Source organism: Pagrus major, chromosome 18 (genome assembly GCF_040436345.1).
Source record: "Pagrus major chromosome 18, Pma_NU_1.0".
Taxonomy (NCBI): domain Eukaryota; kingdom Metazoa; phylum Chordata; class Actinopteri; order Spariformes; family Sparidae; genus Pagrus; species Pagrus major.
Genome location: NC_133232.1, coordinates 20,557,015 through 20,576,333, shown reverse-complemented (window position 1 = coordinate 20,576,333; position 19,319 = coordinate 20,557,015). Strand labels below are relative to the sequence as shown.

At 45.7% G+C, this 19,319-nt stretch overlaps 1 protein-coding gene across 3 annotated transcripts in view; it reads right to left on the bottom strand.

Moving 5' to 3' along the window:
• Positions 1-19,319, bottom strand: part of ebf1a (EBF transcription factor 1a) — a 51,297-nt gene that overhangs the window by 3,546 nt on the left and 28,432 nt on the right. For all 3 annotated transcript variants that reach the window (XM_073486899.1, XM_073486900.1, XM_073486901.1), the window contains exons 8-14: positions 18,318-18,459; positions 15,905-16,035; positions 14,027-14,153; positions 6,794-6,882; positions 3,550-3,615; positions 2,851-3,013; positions 1,546-1,725 (exon numbers count right to left, since the gene is read on the bottom strand). In XM_073486899.1, coding sequence (XP_073343000.1) covers positions 1,546-1,725; positions 2,851-3,013; positions 3,550-3,615; positions 6,794-6,882; positions 14,027-14,153; positions 15,905-16,035; positions 18,318-18,459 — 898 coding nt within the window. The remainder of the gene's footprint in view (positions 1-1,545; positions 1,726-2,850; positions 3,014-3,549; positions 3,616-6,793; positions 6,883-14,026; positions 14,154-15,904; positions 16,036-18,317; positions 18,460-19,319) is intronic.

Here is a 19,319-nt window from a genome sequence, read left to right as displayed (position 1 = left end):
GGGGAGCTGTACCCGTAATTTGTTTTTGAGGCACCTTACAAACTCCCCCAGGTTACCTTTTTTTTTTTTAAAGATAATTCTGCAGGAGATTTCAGTGAAAATCAAACACATGGACTGATAACATCTGCTTGACAATAATCGCTGCTTCTTTATGTTTTTATTGCCATCTTAAACATGGCTGAATATGGCTGTTGGTCATATGTCCTACCTTCTAATTAGTGTCATAATCTACAGCCTAGAGGCCTGTGAAATATGTGTTTGTAGAGGCTTGTTCACACAGTTTGTTCTTACGACATACAGTATATTGAATGTACCATTGACTCCTGTCTTAACTACATGTAAAATAGTCTTTATTGTGAAAAAGGGTGTCACAAGGGTTGATTAATCTTGATGGCAACATTAGCTAATAAGCTATGATAGCTATATCAATTCTGGACTATCCTTTCCTTCAAATGTTAACACTGTCAGAGGGGCTTGTTATTGAACAATGGCTCAAAAGTTGATCACCACATTACCATAGAAATAGACAGATTTTTCAGCAAAATTATGCCTTTTTTTAAAGTTGGCGTGACCAGGATTTAAAGCCTTAAAATGGTAAATCCTCAGCCTTAGATCCATCATCATTAGAGCTCTGGATTAAATCTTGTGAAGATTTCACACATAAGACAGCATAACAGCTTTCTAACAAATGCTCCAAACAGAAATTCTCTGAAATATTCGGCCTAGCTATTAGCTGGACAAGTTGTCGCCTTGTGTAAGTCACAATCGTGAGACAAACCTGAGCAGGAGGTTATCCTCACAGCCCAAATCCTGTCTCCCTCTGACATCATCCCATCCATCCTCTTCGCCTGGGTTTGTCTTTTGTCTTCTAATATACTAAGAGCATTTTCCCCCTCAGTGATTTTACAATCAACCAAGTCGTATTTCACCTGCCCTCTGATATCTGCTTCTGCCTTTATTGTTGTTATTATCCAACACTTAGCTTTTATGGCTCTCCCTGACAAATCCCCGCAATAAAGTCATAATCCATTTATGAAGGGGCCTAACTAATCAATTAATGAAAATTGGACCTACAAAGGCAGGCCGAGGGGCCATTGATTGAAAGTGTCTGTGTGGGGCCGATGAGCCTGTTAAAATACTTGTTAACACCCAGGAATCAAAGCGCTGAAATGGAATTGCTTCTCTAGCAATTAGTTTATTGATTTAATCAAGGGTCTTTAATGTAGAGGGTGAATGTGTGTGTGTGTGTGTGAGCAGAGGTGGTGGGGTGTGCGTGTTGAGGGGGGGTGCTAGGTGATCTGCTCCCCTGGCCAATAAAGTGGGGATTTGCGTTTGACTCTGTTCTTAAAGAAACAGATGAGCAAGCTGAACTGCACGACTTTCTCCTTGAGTGTCACTTCTTATTTCCACCTCCCGTTCTCGGTTCCCATCAAACACTTATTCTTTTATGTTCAAAGGGCTCCGAGTCAATCTTTACAGCTTTGCATGCTCTGATTCTGGCATCCCCTCCTGGTTTCATATCTAGGATGTGGTGTGTTTACTCACTAGCATAGGGCGAGTTGCCTGCAGATCCATTGAGGAAGTTGGGCGAGGTGCCCAAGGTTGCCATGCCAGAGTTAGCGTAGCCATTCATGCTAGTGGAGACAGAGCTGTAGCTACTCTGCTGAGGGGTGGAGCTGGGGACATAACCGTGAGGGGACACACTGCTTGTGCTCCTACTGAAACCTATGGACAGGGAAAGAGAGGGAGACGGAGAGAGAATAGGTGTTAGAGGTGTAGCAGGAGGCAGAAAAAACCAAAGGCCTACATGCAACGCTGCCAAATACTCTTTTCCTCACACGGCTAATGGACATAGCAATAAAAGCCAAAAGGAATTTACGAAAAATCTTAGACAGCATATGGCAGAGCGAGAAAAGCCATGAACAGAGCGGAGGAAGAATGATATGAGCGAGAACTAGCTGTGAAACAAGAGGCCTTTGACCTCACTGGCTCCTCTCCAAAATTAGATGTATTGATAAGGCAATTAACACTAAAAGGCCTCTGCAGCTCTCCTGTAATTTATAAAGAATGAAGCCAGTATTTCTGACAGGACCTCTTTCTCCTTTATGCTCTGCAGGGGCAGCGAACAGAAAGAGGACAAGATGGAAAGAAGACTATAAATATACATCTCAGGTCCAATGCGCTGACACTGGAGAATAAAAAACAGCTGGAATTGAACATCAGGAATCTCCACTGTAGCGGCCTCCCTTCTTGATAATTAGGTCCCAAAGATTCCCCCTCCTCATCTGTTATGAGTTGGAAACTTCACGCAGCTGATATCTGTTGTTTTCCTCACATCTCAACATGTTTCCAGATGAAGATGGAGGACAGAGGAAGAGGCGAGGAAGCTCATTGAAAGTATTGAGACATATCCAGAGGCCGGTCCATCCACTCTCCTCTCCTTCCCCTGATACATGTGATGAATCACCGCTGACTGCACCCACATCTCTCTCTGTCAGACAGGGGCCGACCCCAGTCTAATATACACACCCCTAGGACCTGCTCATATTTCTCCATCGCACTCCATCCGTGCCTCTCTTTTTCTCCATTCTTCACTCTCTTGCCTTCCTTCTTCCCTCCTCTCAAGTTTTCCCTGTTTCTCACTGCCTCCTCCTCCTCCTGTCCTCTTTTTTCAGAACCTTCTTTATTCGCTCCGTGCTCCTAAATCACCCTCCCTGAATTTCCCACATGAAAAATAAAATGTCCCCATTGCACCACTCATCTTTACTATCCATCAAGAAAGAAAAAAAAATCCCCACCACATTTCCCATGATTATAGACTCTAATTGTTTCCTGTTTGAGTTTGCTCACCCTGATTGGCTGTTTGTGCCACCTCTGACCCCGTGAAGGAGTTTACGGACATCATGCCAGCGTGGACGGAGCCGCTGCCAAGGCTGGCTAGCTGGTTGTGCCCTCGTGGCACTGTTGTGTAGAGGGCCTCTGCGATATCCGCCGCTCGTTTCAGAATCATCTCCTGACAATGAGGAAAGGAAAAAAGAGCTGTGGTCAGCAAGAGAGGCAGCAGAGAAGAGAGGAGAGGAGAAGAAGAGAAAATATGCCCTTGATGCAGGCTTTATGGTCTCACAAGAATGCTCGATCTCCACTTGAGATATTGCGCATGTAAACCTAGTAGGCTGAGTGGTTTTTATCAGTGGTCACTGGGAGTGGTGGGATTGGTTCCAGTAAATGGAGGAAAGCCTCATTAAGAGACTCATCAAATCTTTAGCCTCCTCCTCCCTGCTTCATGTTTCCATTCTCCTCCTCCTCCTCCTCATGTGCTTCTTTTCTCCTCCCCCTACATTTAGTTTCCATTGTGCTTCTCCTCCTCAACATACAAGCTGATAAAAGCAAACTTATTCCCACGTGAGTGTTTGTGGGTCCCGGATCTTGCATGAGCGCAGCAGGGTGCTGCAGGGCCAGCGGAGGCTCCGCCTTTGATGCTGCCAGTGGTCCAAACCACAAACATAATTTCATCTGAGGGAAGATATTGATGTTTGTGTGCGTGTTTACCTGGTTATTGTGAGGCATCCCGTACAAAGCCTCCACCAGGTCCGCCGCTCTCTTTAAGATCACCTCCTACAATCAAGCGCAGAAAGAGGAAGGGGATTGATCATGAGTGTGACGGCTCAAGGAGTTCAGTCACTTTTATTACATTTCACGTCTTGCATTATGCTGTGAATGCAGAACAGAGAGCGCGAGGGAGAGAGAGAGAGAAAGAGAGAGAGAGAGGAAGGAGGCAGACAGTGGAAGAGGGAGAGGAAGAGAAATGGGCCTGTCCCGGCACTTTGTTACCAGCCGGGCAGTTTGGGAGAGCAGAGGTAAGATACTGTTATCTGTGAATAAAACATGAGCCTATATCTCTTTATCAGTCAACCATCTTCTACGTCTTCTCCTCCCCGCTGTCAGCGCCCAATCATGAATCTACCGCACATGATCACACATCAATCTCATTTAACACAACATATCATCAGGTTGACGGCGATACAACTCCCCTCGTCAGCCGGGACACACCCGTCCCCTGCCCTGCATTAACCCCGGTAATGATCCACGTGAATAGCCACGCATCCACTTTGTGTGATAAATGTAGAACATCATTGCTCAGGTGAAAACCGCCGAGTGGAATTTCCCACATCAAACATTTATCCTTTCCGTAGCGTTGCCGTTTCTCCGCGCTCATTTTCTACCCCTTTACCCTCTTCTCTCTCTCTGTCTCTATTCTTTCCCCTCCTTGAGTGTATGAGTGTGTGACTCCAGGCAGTCGTTATGTGTGTGTGTGATGTAGACACCTACAGCCCTACGAAACCCTTTTTAAAAGTTAATGTGCCGGGGCCAGGATATATGCTGGAGGCGCGACAACCAGAAAATTGCAGCCCCCCCTCCCCTCCAACCTTCCCCTCGTTTCTTTCTCTCTCTCCTTTCCTTCCACTCGCGCACACACACGCTGTGCGCCATACCCTCCTGAGTGTATCCCTCGCTGTGAACAAGCCCCGGAGCATGTGTGCTCTCTGTTCCGTGACACACCGCCTTTCAATCAGACCTCATATCACACACACACACGCAGCCGCGCACATGCAGAGGCTGTCGAGCACGCCCAGGACATGACGAGAGGGTCAGCAAAGCAATAAAGATTGTAGAGCGCTGTCCGAGGTGCTAAATTCACTCAATAATGGGAGCGCTGCCTCTGTGTTAACCTCCCATTACTAGCACTATCTGGGGGAGGCAGAGAGGGAGGCGGGGGGGAGGAGAAGGAAAGAGGGGAGACCAGAGAGGAGGCCTGCTCGAGGTGATTGAGAGATGTAGAGGCCCTAGGAAGGTAAGTGGTTCTTTAGTATGTATGCACCGCTCCTCGCTTCCTTCTCTCTGCTTTTCCTCGACTCCCTGTGCCTCCCAGGGATTGCTAGATAGGTAGATGGATGGATGACGGGCGGGAGGAGGAGGAGGAGGAGGGGAAATGAGGGAAGTGTGAAGCATTAGGACACAAACAGATCAGAAGCTGGAGTGTAACGGTGTTCAGGTAGGACATGTGAAACCTTGGTCACTTCATCTAAAACATTTTTGAGCCTGACATCCTTTTAGCTCCGTCTCTCTCCAGACTGTCTGTGCATCTCCATCCTTAATGTCCACTCTCTCTTCACCTGCGTCTCCAAACCACTTCCTCTCTTCTTCTTCTCCTCTCCCTTTCTCTCTATTAATCACTCTCTCGTGGTCCTGTGCCCTGTCTGTACCTATCAGTCTCTCGTTAGCAGAGGGGATCTGTCCAGTAGCTAAACGCGATTAGGCAGCGCTCCAGAGTCGTTCTGATAAACAGATAAATGTGGTTAGCGCCGCGCTGCCTCCCCAGCGCTGCTGCTGTAAGGGGAGACCATTTCCTGGGCGCAGGGTCTCTTCCCGTAAAGTCAGGCCCACAGAGACGTCAACAGGAAGGGGAACCTGATCCAGAGCAGAGCCTGGCCCCGTCTGGCAGGGCGGTCACTCATTAGCCGGCCCCAGACCCCCAGCTACACCACAGCCTGAGCTAAACACCCTGCAGTCTGGCTGTGCCTGAGCTCACTCTGACTGCCTGACTATTAGCTACAGCACAGTATGGGGGCTGTTTTCAGCTGGACACGACATACAGAGATAGAACAGGCATTGGCAGATATCCTGCTTGTTCCCCGCTCAGTGTGTGTGTTCATTAAGAATCCCCTCGATGAAGGTTCCACTGGAGAGGAATACATTATATTCCCAATCAATTTATTCCCGATTAAAAGCCAAACGCTTTGCCAAGGCAGCCATGAGTGGACATTTGTAGCACAAGAAGTTGCCAGTGCATGCCCCTCTCTCTCATGATTGAGGCCAACAGTTGAGAGAAGTGTGGTCAACAAACTGTTATTACCTCAATAAAGGCACAAATCAATAGAGCTGAAATGAACAACCGGGCCTGCCAGCTACCGCTGTTCATTTAGAGGAGAAAGAGACACCGCGGAGTGAGGGAGGAAGAGGAGGAGAGGAGATGGATGGATACAAAGATATTTAGAGAGATACAGGGGGTTGATAGGCTAAAGACCAGAACTCACCAGGACAAGTCTTGCATCCAGCAGACATGACACACGGCGAGGACAAGTGATTTCTCTATCTTCCTTCTGCATCTACCTGGGCTCTCCATCTCTGCCTCATGGTGACTTCCTTCCACTGAGTGTATGTGTGTGCGCATGTACAGGCACAGAGAAGTGTGTATGTGCTTCTGTGTGTGTTTGTGTGTGCTGGAAGTAATAAAGTCCACCCGGGGTTGACTTCGATCCACTGACCCAGCAGGAGGTAAGACTGGACAGCTATGATGGATCACCTAACCTGCTTCTGCCTCTCTCTTCCTCTCTCCCCTCAACCTCCTTTCCTCCCTCTCTCCCTCTTTTCCTCTCTCCATCCATCCCCTTTTCCTCTCCCACTACTTTGCCAGTCTAAATGACCTTACGCTCAGTGGAAGGATGAATAGAGCTGCTTGTGCGTCCGCTATGCAAATAAAGTGTTTGTTTGAGCAGAAAATGACCATGAACGTATGATAAAATGTTAACGTATCCTGGATGGTGTCATGTATAGCCTCCTGTCTAGAGCACACAGTCATTCCTCTGTTTGTGAGGTCACGCTGCCCTTGTGCCGTGTATATCCATATATTCTATGAAACTCTAGAAGTTGTCAATACCTCTCTCAAGACAAATTCCTATAAAATAATTGCATGTGGCAAACCAGACACATGAGAGGAGCACAGGCACTGTACCTTGGGTAATCTCTCTTGGTCTCCGGGATGTCTGGGGATGACCTTCTGTAACCTCTGGAAGCCGTAGTCTATGGTTGGCTCGTTCAGCGCTAAAGAGAGACAGAAAAAAAACAACAAAAAACATTTAATGCTCGATTCTCAATAATGAAAACACCTACTGTTCAAGATACAGCAGGAGCAAACGAGTGATTCTCTCCTGCGGTAGAAACGACTGAATTAAGCTCGGTTTTTACATGAATATTTCAACATTAAACCAAACACGCCGAAAATGTGGGTGTTCTCTATTAAGTCTGGTGTGTGTCTTTGTTTGCCTGTGATGTAATGAATCTCTCTCTGTCGCCTGCTTTGGTGCTTAATAAAAAGACTGTCAGGAATCAGGCGCAGTGTATGCGTGTTTGTGTGCAAGCGTGTGTGTGTGTGTGTGTCCTGTGGTCTTGCGTTGATCAGCGACTAATATAAGCAATTACAGAGCCTGGTTCCAATATAACAAAGGCTTGATCGCTCCGGGGAACAAGCTAAACACACACACGTAGAGACAGTCGTATATACACACACACACACACACACACACACACACACACACACACACACAAACACACACACACACACACACACACACACACAAACACACAGAGTCAGATCATCCAGGCAGCAGGGAGAAAGCACTCTCTCGGCATGCTGTGGTCGTGCTACGGTAATTGAATATGAGAAGATTTACCATGAATATTTAAACATTAGAATAAATACAATGAAGATCTGAGGCTTATAGTACAAACACTTCAGAGGAGGATTGTTGGATAAGTGCTCTCTCCACATAATTCATTCCTAATGTACTCTCTCTCTCTCTCTCTCTTCTGTCTTTTACCCTCCTCCCCCCTGTGTCTCTTTGTGGGTAGCCTGGGGAGTCGATGCACATACATGGATAACAGTCTTGACTACTTCTCTGGGCTGCAGCCTACAAGACGCTGCTTCTGTTCCGAGTTTGTGGCTCGAGCATGTGTGTATTTGTACTTGCATGTGTGTAAAAAGTGAAAGAGAAGGCACTGTATGTGTCTGTGCCGTCCGTCTGTTTCCCCTGTGGGTCGCAGCTTGGACGTTTCCTGAGGGCTGATGCCCTGCTCGCCTCACATCTGAGCAGCCAGGCTGACTAGGCGGCCCCCAGAAAAAAAAAAAAGGCCCCCAGAGGCTATGAGTACAAGCTGTCCTGCTGGACCTCTAGTGACTTCACCATGGCTCCTCCTGAGCCGCTCGCTCAGACACACAAACTGAAAAGAGAGCAAAGGGGGCGAGAATCGGCGATGCTCTGTTTTGGCAACACAAACGTATTTGGACAGCTCTCCCAGCGGACCGCTCCAGTAATCCATAAGAGTGAAAGAAAGGAAAGGTGAATAGCTGGAAGCAAAGACAGTGCAGAGGAGAAAAAAAAGTAGGAGTAGAGACGCCAGAGGCAGGCTCAACTTCTGAAGAATGACACACATATTACAGGCCAGCTGGTCCGCTGATAAAATAAGCCAAAACAATGAGATGATCACATGCAACAAATAAAGTATGAATTATTTCTGAGGACAAATATTTGACATTACTTCCCTATTCTCTGATCTCTCTAAAGCCTTAAGGAGGATTTGCCCTGGATTAGGCCTGCAGTCTGAGGAGGGGATTGTTCCGACAACATCCTCTCTTTTCGTCTCAAAGGCTTTTGTTTTTATGATGAATTTTTTATCAGTTCTCCACAATGTGCCAAATGAGCCTCGAGTGAACAATAGCATAAAAACCCCAAGACATACACAGATACCCCCTATTACAAATAAAAGAGACAATTTTGGTAATTGAGAGAGGAAGTGATATTGTCTCTGCTCGCTTTCAAGGACCATAAACCAGAGGAGGAGTACGTGGGGGACAATGCGCACCACTAACTACCTGGCTGTGTCTCTTTGGGGATTATCTTGGTGTTTTATGCTCATATATCTATGCTCAATATCTCACATTTCACATCAGGAATTAGTACTGGAAGAAAAAAAACTTGTCTGCCTCGAAAGAGGAGTGGTGTGCCGGTACACTCCAGGATTCAAAGCACACTCTCCCATACAGGTATATTTATAATCCTTAGCTGTCGCTCTCCAGAAGAGCAAATCAAAGCCAGTAAAACATAACTGCCATAAATAAATGAATAGATGAGCAACAGCCCTGGACTGGAGGGATTCACCTAGCAATCACCCACATCAGATCAGATCAATGCTCATGGAAATTTCATGAAGCCTAGAATCCACACCGCTTCATATTTCACTATAATAACCCACAGAGCCGCAGGGGGAGTGTGTATGAAGGGGTGAGGGGGTAGGAAAAGGAGGAGACGAGGCTAGAGTGGAGGGGTGCTGGAGGTATGAGCTTTAGGGGGAAGAATATGTCAGGGAGGGGGTGGATGTTTGGGGTGCAAAGAGTAGGTGGGGGGATGAGGGATAATTGAGAGGTCAGTACGGTGGAGTCGTCGTGGAAACACAAGAGAGGAGGAGGAGGAGGAGGAGGAGGAGGAGGGGAAACTACAGTAAGTGTCCGGTAGCCCTGTCTCCTTCTCCTCCTGTGTCACAACACCATGTGTGTGTGTGCAGTGAGTAGGTAGTGTACTTGCAGGGTTAGGTAATTGGCTCTGAGGCTTGATGTTAACACCTTAACAGGCCCTCAGACAGTAGGTAAGGAGCTGATCATATCACAACCCTCTGTTTCTCTCTCTCTTTTTCACTCTCCACTCCTTCGTCTCCCCTCTCTCCCTCCTCACATCCCCTCTCCCCCTCCCCCCTCTTATTCCTCCCCTCTGCAGTCTCCAGTGCTCAGGTGTGATCTCATAAGCGCTGCCTGGCGATCGATGCCGCCAGTGGCAGGGGGTTCAATAGCCCTGAATTACGGCTTCATTTCTCCCCCCCTCACACAGATGAGAGCTGCACCCCCCCCATCACCACCACCACACACACACACACACACACACACACACACATACACAACACCCCCACTGACTACTCACAATCCAGATCAATACCTTACAATCTAATTTTTATCCATTTTTCCATAAACCCCAAGATTGCGTTTATTTGCAGAATCCGACAAGCTAAATAAAGCATCGCTTGAACATGTCAGGGAGACTAATGCATGGCTGGAAATTCATACACAGAAAACAGATGAGTAGAGCTTTCTGCTCCTAAAGGAAGGAAGAGGCTGAGAGAGGAGGGGAGGGTGGAGGGGAGGCAGAGGCGGGGGGCGCTAAGAGATTCTACAAATCAATGGAGGTGTGGATGCTACTACAACCTAAGCTCTAATTATGTGTTGCAAAAAGTGCACACCGACAGTTAACAATACCTGACAGCACAGATCCTCACTGGGAAAAATGCAAATTCTGAAAATCTGGAAGAAAAGTGCACGCTTGAATTAAGGTATAAGAAAACATAAGAAATCATTCCCCTCGGTGAACGCCGCTCATTTCAGCGGGGTATAAAATAATCCACGTTCGAAATTCATTTACATCATCATCATGGACCAGATGCTCCTGTAATAAGAACGTGGCATGCTAAAGAGGGAAGACAAGCCACATGGTGCAGAAAATTAATCTCAATCTCAAATAGAGGTGTGAATTTCCTCACTGTTAAGACTGTGCGCCGTAAATGTGAGCGTGTGTAGCTATCTCAGCTGGCCCTGTCTCCAGCTGGAGACCGGCCGTTTTAATCAACAGCAGGCCTCCACCCAAGCTCAATAAAAGACAGCATTCACAAATAGGAGCAAGACGAGTAATTGACCAGCTCGTGGCTGCACCCCACTTTTATTGCCAGATGACTACATGCTGCATTTGTGTGTCTGTGATCTGTGGATGTGCTCATGCGTGGGTGTAGATGTATCACATGTGCATATGGATGCAGAATATATCTGTATCTGTAAAAAAGGCAATTGATTTTCTCACTGATTATCCTGTAAATTGCACCAACATCGTGATGTCAACACAATCAGCATCAGATGTATTACTGAACTGAAGTACTCTGAGTAAAACAGTCTCAATGTTCTCAATGTGTGTGAACAGCTTCGTTAGGGCTGAAACTTTACAGAGCATGTTCCTGCTTGCCACACTTGCAGTGGCACCGTCTGTGTTTCACGCCAGAGTCTGCAGTGTATAAAATGACAGACAAGTGACGGTCCTTCCTCCACTCCTAAAACTAATTTGGAGCACAGAGGCAGGCAGAGAGAGACGGAGAGAAATGTCAGCAGCATCCCGCCTGGTTTAAATTCTCTTCTTGACTTTTGTCTTTTCCCTCGCTGTTTGCTGCAACTGAGTGATGTTTCCTACACACCTAATCTGCACTCAGTGCTGAAAAACTACTCCTAATGTTTGTGCGTGTGTGTGTGCGGATGCGCATCGGCGCGCGTGGTGCCGGCCTTAATGTGAGCCAGCAGAGCCTTTTAATATCAGCAGAAGCTGTAGCGGAAGCACTAAGCAGACAAGGCTGCATACTGAGGAGGGAGGGATTGCCTTTTGAACGACAAGGGTGATTCATCAACTCCCCCAATCTATGACCAGTATCCCTGCGTCACACACGCAAACACACACACACAAGCACACACACACACACACACGTGGGCCATAGTGGCAGAGAGCATTATCACTCTATATTGCATGGAGAAAAGAAAAGGGAGAGCTTCCCTGATGAATGTTACAAAGACAGCAATCCACTAAAAGGTGATACACAACCAAACATGGAGATGCATTTGTACAGGGGAGAGGGGGGAGGGCGGGGGGTGGGCAATGACCTGATAATGAGAGAGTGAGAGTGAGGGAGGGAGAGAGAGAGAGGGAGATTAGGGAGAGCTCTCAGCCCCAGAGGTGGGTAAGGCAGAGGGCAGAGAGAGGAACAGAAGGGGGATAAGGGGATAAAAAGACAGAGGAAGAGCAGGGAATGAAAAAAAAAACATTCTTTTATTCTTATCAGTGGAGAGCTTAATTGCCTTTGATGAGTCTAATTGGAGCTTTCTGAAGTCTAATGGCAGAGGAGTCCTCAGAGACGACAGAGGACACATTACTGTAATAGCTTCTCTATGAATCTCCTCTGCACCAAAAGTCCCCTGCTTGTCCTGAACTACAGCTGAAACGTTTCCAGTCAGCGACGGGCGGTCGTGGACTATCAATGATCACATAGAGGAGGGTGGAGGGGTGGAGTAAACCTATAGACGGGTTATATGTGTGTGTGTACGTGTTGGGTATGTTTGCAAAGTAGCAGTAGCAGCAGTATTGGGTATGTGGTGACTTAATTAGGTCTGTGAGCTGCTCGCTTTCCTCTCCTCAGCTGAAGTTGATTAGCAATGCCAGCTGTCCCCAATGTAATTCAGTGCGCGCATGTGTGTGTGATCGTGTGTGCACAAGTAATATATGAGTATATGCATGTCTGTGAGTGCGGTGCTGTGTTAATGTGTGTGTGTGTACGCTAGCTGCCAGCTGCCACGCGGTGCTGCCAATCCTCCATGATTAGTACCCACTGGCAACTGGGCTCAAACTGGTGCCAAACAGACCCAGGAGGGCAACATGGCCCATGGTAATCCTCCATCCCTCTCTCCCATCCTTCTCCTCTCCTCCCTTTCTCATCCACCACTCTCATCAATTGATTTTTTTTTGCTCCAAATGCTCTGCTCACACTCTTGTCGTCATCCTCTCATTCGAGGTACCAAATGTGAGCTGGTACTCCCTCGCAATGTTATTTTAAAAAAGTGGCCTGATAACGGAGCTGTGGGTTTGGTACAAATACCCGCCGAGGTTGCAGAGCAGTGGCTGAAGTGAAGTGTGTGAAGAGCAGAGCTGGGATCTATGCCTCGACACGCTTGACTATGTCACCGTGAAGGTGCCAGGGCTTGGCAAGCAGCAGCACAGTGTGTGTGTTCAGCTCCCAGTGGATGACCTCTTGCTACCTCTCACCTGTTGAGATTCTTCGATGTGCCTCCATAGAAGCCCAGAGGCCGAAAGAGAGAGAGGGAGAGAGAGAGAGAGGGGATGAATTCATCCAAAGAAGCAAGTTTTGAATAAGTGAACGTGACAAGGGGAAAAGAGTGGAGGGCTGGGAAGAGATAGGGCGTTTATGCATACGGTTCCCACATGTCTGGCACATTAAAAGGCTGTGCACACACACACACACACACACACACACCACAAACCTATACACACTTAAATACACACACAGCTCTATGGGTTTGGCAGGATGCGGGCTGTTGGACAGCTCTGGCATGGCAAAGGCTGCCCACCCATCTGCCCTCTGTCTTCGTAATGCAGTTACTTGTCAATGTGCATGTGTGTGCTTGGAGTACATTCACACGTACGTATAAACAAACACAGGCAGCCTATCGCAGCCTTTCCCGTGAGTACACAAACACAGAGTCATAATTATGACCCATGGACATGGATTGTGTCCACGCACAGTAATTAGGACACACACAGGAGATGCAGGAAACGCCGGCGTTGACATGACACACACGCTCTCTCTCGATTGTGATTTTGTCAAATGTTGGCAATACCAGCCGGGACTTACGGCCTAAGTCTATCAGTGGTTGAGATTACAGACAGATTTATGTGATTCACAATCTCCCCAGGGACCTGTGGCCTCGCGTTGGTTAATCACCGCTTCACATTCACTCTCCCTGCCGCTCTATTCGCCGCACGGCTATAACTCTGCACCGATACACGCTCTCTGATGTAACACTCGAGGTATTCATGCCCCTGCACGCAATGTCAAAAATCACACCCACCTTGTGGACTTCTCCCTTTGCGAACAACGCCTTCGACAGGGTTAAATCTCAATAATCCCACTAATCAAAAGGTTAAACCTCCCCCTGACCTTCACCTGCTTCATAAAAGAGGGCAAACACTTTTCCTCCTCTGATCAGGAGACTTTTTTTCGCTGAATTATTGAGTCATGTTATTGAATTTTAAATTGTTTAGCATGCACATTTTTCTCCAGAAACAATGTAGAGAAAACGGCATCTTATGCACCAGGTTAGTTTTAGCAGATATTGCAAATATAAAACCCTAATAAAGCTTGAAGCCACTATGTGACTTTTTTATGTGATTACAGTTTTTTTTTATATTACTCTAAAAAAAAGTTGTTTATAGAAAATGAGAATAACCAGAGAAAATTGCATGAACAAAGCCAGCAGCCTCCATAGATTACTCTGTAAATTAGTGTCATTAGCAAGTGTTAGTGCGTACTGTGTTACCTGTGTAGATGAAGCGTCCAGGTGTCCCTTTGCAGAACTGTTTGGATTTGTAGGACAGCGTGACCTCCACCACCCCGGGGATGTGTCTGGGTGGAGTTTGCACACGAATGGCATGAGGGGTGATCAGCTATGGAGAGCCAGAGAGGGCAAAAAGATTAATGCAATGAAACTTCATATCCAAACATGTGCTCAGGGGACTATTCTCGGCTCGCCTCAGACCTTTTTCCTTTGCAGCTTTTGACTTTCTTTCTTTGTATAATCAGCCTGAAAATGATGTGTTAGCGCTAAAGCCCTCAGGTGGCCTCGTAGCCCGAGGCAATGTCACTGTGAGGCTTAGGATGGTTATCAGTGCTGACATGGGCTCTGTAAGAGGGGGTTCAAAAGCAGTTATCTGTTTATGAATAAAACACACCTTCCTCTGCATACGTCTATTACACAGTATAAGTACAGATATAATATGCTCGTCCCTGCTGCCCCCGTCTCTGTGTCTGTCAGCTCAGGATGTCTAGCTGCCGTTTGCCACATTAAAGCGCCACTGTGTCTTAAACAGGCTCACTTAGTGTGGTTGATGAGCCTCCTCGCTACGTATGTCTGTGTCTGTGTGTGTATGGTGAAGGCTCTTTGAAGGAAAACGGTAACAAGACAAAACACAGATGAGACCTCACTGAGAGCTCGTTTTTTGCACACTATAGTGAACTAGCACTCAAAGCTAGCAGTGCTCAAAAGCTATCAATGCTGCTGCCACAGCCTTGTGTATGTGCGCACATGTGTGTGTATGTGTGTGCGGTAATAACTGTCCCTTTCATTGCTCACTTAGCTACGCTTTTATTCCACCATTGTCTGGCCCCACTCACCTCGCAGCGAGATAATATAAGAGCTTTTTATAGAATTATTCCTTTACTAAAGAGAAAGCTGTTTAGCTGCGGCGCTCACTGACCTTCAATTTCACACATACACTACATTTACATTTTAGTCATGTGGCAGATGCTCCCTACAAAGAGAGTCATACTGTACGGTGTGCACATACTCCAAGAAGGCAGATACCAACATAATAAAAGACAGGAAGGGAGCTGAAAGGAGATATGACAAATATAAGAGCTGCTGCAGAGAACTGAGACAGCAGGCTGTTCAGACTGTGAAATATTTTTGATATGGGTTTACAGTAAGGCTGCAATTAACGATGATTATCATTATTAATTAATCTATTTATTACTTTTTTATGTGATGATTTTTTAGTCTATAAAATGAAAATGAATCACAAATAGGAAGTTTACAGAGACCTTGGTGATGCCTCAAGTTTGTCTGTAAATCAGTAAAAAAATCTTAAATGGATTCAATTTCGATTGATGAGAAACACAGAAAATAAAAAATTGTAAAAGATTTTATAAACAATAATAAAACATCAAGTTATCTCTTAATTTTAGCGATTCAGCTCATTTAAAGCAGTGAATCCCAATGTGCTATATATTTGATGGAGTCACAAGTTGATTTGAGTAATAGAAAAGGAAGAAAATATATTTCTGTCAGTGGTTGAAAGAGTACAGAAAGTCTGTACTCAAGTACGAGTACAGATACGTTACTGAAATATTACTCAATTACAAGTAATCTGCTGGCATAAAAAAAATACTTAAGTAAATTACGAATTCCAGTGCACGTACACTTAGACTTCACAGTGAAGTCTTCTCTGATGTAGTTCAACTTTTTAAATGGCACATATTTGCATATTGATAGATTCAGGATTCTTTAAGGAGGAAGACGGAGTCGATGTCATTTTAAAGATTTTAACAAGATAATAGAACATTATTAGTCAACTTATAATGTTAAAAGTGTCTGGAGGGGAAATATTTTGTTCTTTGAGGAGACCAGATGGTGACTAACCTCACTCCAGACCAGCATGGTCCCGAAGATGACCTGCAGGCCGTCAAAGAAGTTGTCCCCGATGATGATGACGGTAGCACCCCCTGTGGTCCAGCCTTCACTGGGGCTGATGGCTTTGATGCTGGGGGTTGCTGCAAGATTCACAGATAAAATAGATTAGATGCTAACTAACCTAATGACAGCCAGTAAAGGTCTTTCGCTGATGGCACCACGTACAGTCCCCTCTTCCTCTCTCTCACACACATCACCTCTCTCCTCTCTCCCAGGGGTCGGGGGCGAGCAAGGAATACTAATCAGAGTGATTATACGCACCCCGTTATTAAACATCACCCCTGCCCTGTGTGTGAGGGCAGCGGCGGTGCGCTTGTTTTATGACACGTGGCAAAGCGTGCAGGCGTGTAAATGTCAGGTGTGCTGAGTGTCTGATCAAAGGCCACGCGACCGGGGAGCAGAGCAGAGCCAACAGTAGCTCTGCCCTCTGAATACGCCGCCTTCATTAACCAAACACTTAGCTCTTGCTCAGCTGTCTGTTTAGTACATATCGGTGGAAATATCTCAGCGAGCACATGACCACACACACGGGGTCATTTCAGCTGCTGTTCGGATATTTGTAATGCATTTTGTAAGCTTTCAATGTTTTCTCTTAAAGCATATTCTTCGAGTATTATCGGACAGAGTAGATGGAATAACAACAAAAAAACACATTTTCAATAACTGGTATTCAATGGGCTTTTTGACCTTATCTCCTGGTATTATGGACTTGGAGATTACTGGATGTGATTGAGGAAAAAGAACAGCATTGGGAAAATACATGTTTATACAGGCTAAATCTCCTCTCCTTAACAGATATGCAGCTTGTCAGACATGCTGTAATTCTGTAAAGCGGCATAATCCACTTTAGACTGGGCTGACTTTTTTCCCTGAAGCCTAGCCTTTGCTCTTTGCCTGACTCCCTGTTCTGTTGATCCTCCCCAACAAGCTGGAATGATATTTAGCCCCCTGATACGCCTGCAGAGATCAACGTTCACCAAGCAGCAATCTGTGGCCGTAATCATGGCCTAAGATGCCTCCTTTTCACAGCCGCTGATATTATGTGCGCTCCATGTGCATGTGTGGACGTGTGTGTGTGTGGATTAACCAGATGGTGGAACGTGAATCCATGTGATAGGATTATACTTTGGGGTGTTCCTCGGTGCCATCTGTTCAACTCTATGCGCTGCTCATCTATTACCGCCTGAAATGGGCCCCCAAAGTTGTGTATCCTGCACACAAACTCAACACACACTGGAAACAACAACAAAAAAAAAAGAAAGAAAGAAACCGCTGTCTTCTTTGTTATCATTTCGTAATTTCTTTAAGCTATCCTCTCATCACGTCTCTCCATTTCCCCCCAAACTCTCTAGTTCTTTCACTCCTGTTGTTCCTCTTTCCAACCCCAGTCACCAGGAGAATAGAAAATCAGAGAAGAGGAAATTCCCAAACAAATCTCTCTGACACAGGGAACATCTGTTAACGTAACGGGCGTACTCTTCTTTCTGTGTAAGATCCAAGTCTTGCTGACATCTCCAATATGTCGTCTTTGTGAACTTTTCTAATCGTCTGTGAGACCAGTTGCAGGGTACAAGCGGTCCACCTTGCCTCTGGAGGATAGTCATTAGAAAGACTTAACCACAACATTCAATCTTAATGCAATCTACTGTAGGCCATCATGTAAATCCCTTCTTAGTTTTTTTGTCATTATCATCCCTGAGGTTGACTTTCCTCAAAGAAAAAAAATATGTTTCTCTTATTCAATGTCTGGGAAATCGAAATGAGAAAATAACTGGATTAGGGACTTGGGAATCAGTGCGGGCTCCTAAATCATGTGCACATGTCATTATGAAGTATTAAAGGTTTGGGTCTGACTGTGTGTACGTGTGTGCATGGGCTTTTTTCGTGTGTGCATGGGTGTGTTTGAAAACCTGAGGGATGGGGAGTGATGGAGGGCTGGAGGATAAAAGCAGGTCTCCGAGGAAATAAAGCCAGTGTTGGCTTTAAGCAGAACAGACCTCATAAGACATATAGTGCTTATGCGAGGCAGAGTAGAAGGCCCAGAGGCAGAGACCTGAGGGGAGCAAGCCACCAGGGAGAGACAAGAGACTCACTAGCTACCACTCTCTCCTCTCTTAGCTCGACTTAGAAACCCTACAAGAGAGGAAAGTGAGAATCTGGGAGGAAGCAGGAGAGAGATAAGAAAGAAGGCAAGAGAGCAGGTTTGAGAGGGATAGCGCCGAGACAGAGGAGGGGTTGGGTGAGGAGCCAGACGGGGGGGAGGGAGTGGGGAGAGAGAGGGAGGGAAGGGGGGGTTTGAACAGACAGAAAGAAAGTGAGGAAGACAAAGAAAGAGCGGGTGTTTTGTTCCAGCTTTTAATACCATGTTCCAGGTAGGACGGCGTTCCTTCCGAGGGGTCCAGTCTTCGAGCTCGGCGCCCGTGTTTGGAGTTGTTGTGCACAAACATGTTGTCGGAGACGGCCAGGACGTGACCCTCCACGCTCACCGTAGTCGACACAACCACCTGAGAAACCATGAAACTACAATAAGCCTTACTATGTTACAGACACCTGCAAATTATATATGTAGTAAAATCCTGTAAAATCTAAAGTGGATTATGTGCAAACTTTTCTTATGAAGGGAACATACTAACACCTTCAGTATTATACTTCACATTTATCCTAAGCCTGCTAAAGAGTTGCTAATAGATTCAATGGAATAAATATGTTCTGTCGTAGCATTAATAAACAGGAATTCAAGCACTCATTTTAATTTATTTTTTTGGACTTTGCCCTTCACTTTCTGTGTTTTAGCTATGTTGTGACGTTGAGTTAATTTAAACCTGCAATAACAGATTTTTGGATACTGAGGAGCAGGATTAACAAACTATGAGGCCTGAACTTAACACCTTTCACACTGATATGGTGAACTTACCAGACAGTTACCTATTTTAAGTCCAATATTCACTCTACTTTTAGTTCTGTTTTTTTTTTTCACTGATTTCTGAAGGAAATACCTGGCTCTTAGCTGCTAAATGCTCTACTATGATCACCAGCTAGTTGGTAACTTCTACAATTTGCCGCGGGTCAGATAGTGCACAGTGGGTTTTTAAAGCTTTTAAGTAAAAAAAAAAAAAATAAGTTGCCTGCTGCAGCTGTAAATGACTATTATCATTTTGAGAGTGAACCAGAAATTTCAACTATAGCTTATTTAAATACACTTTAAATTAATATATAGACAATTATTATTATATGAGTATGGGGCATGTTGTAACTTTGCTCATGGTGTTACAGAAGCACAGAGAGCATTTAGGCAAGACAGGCCACGTGAATGATTTGTTTCTCTACAATTGCAGGAATGTCTGGAATCGTGCATGGATATTTT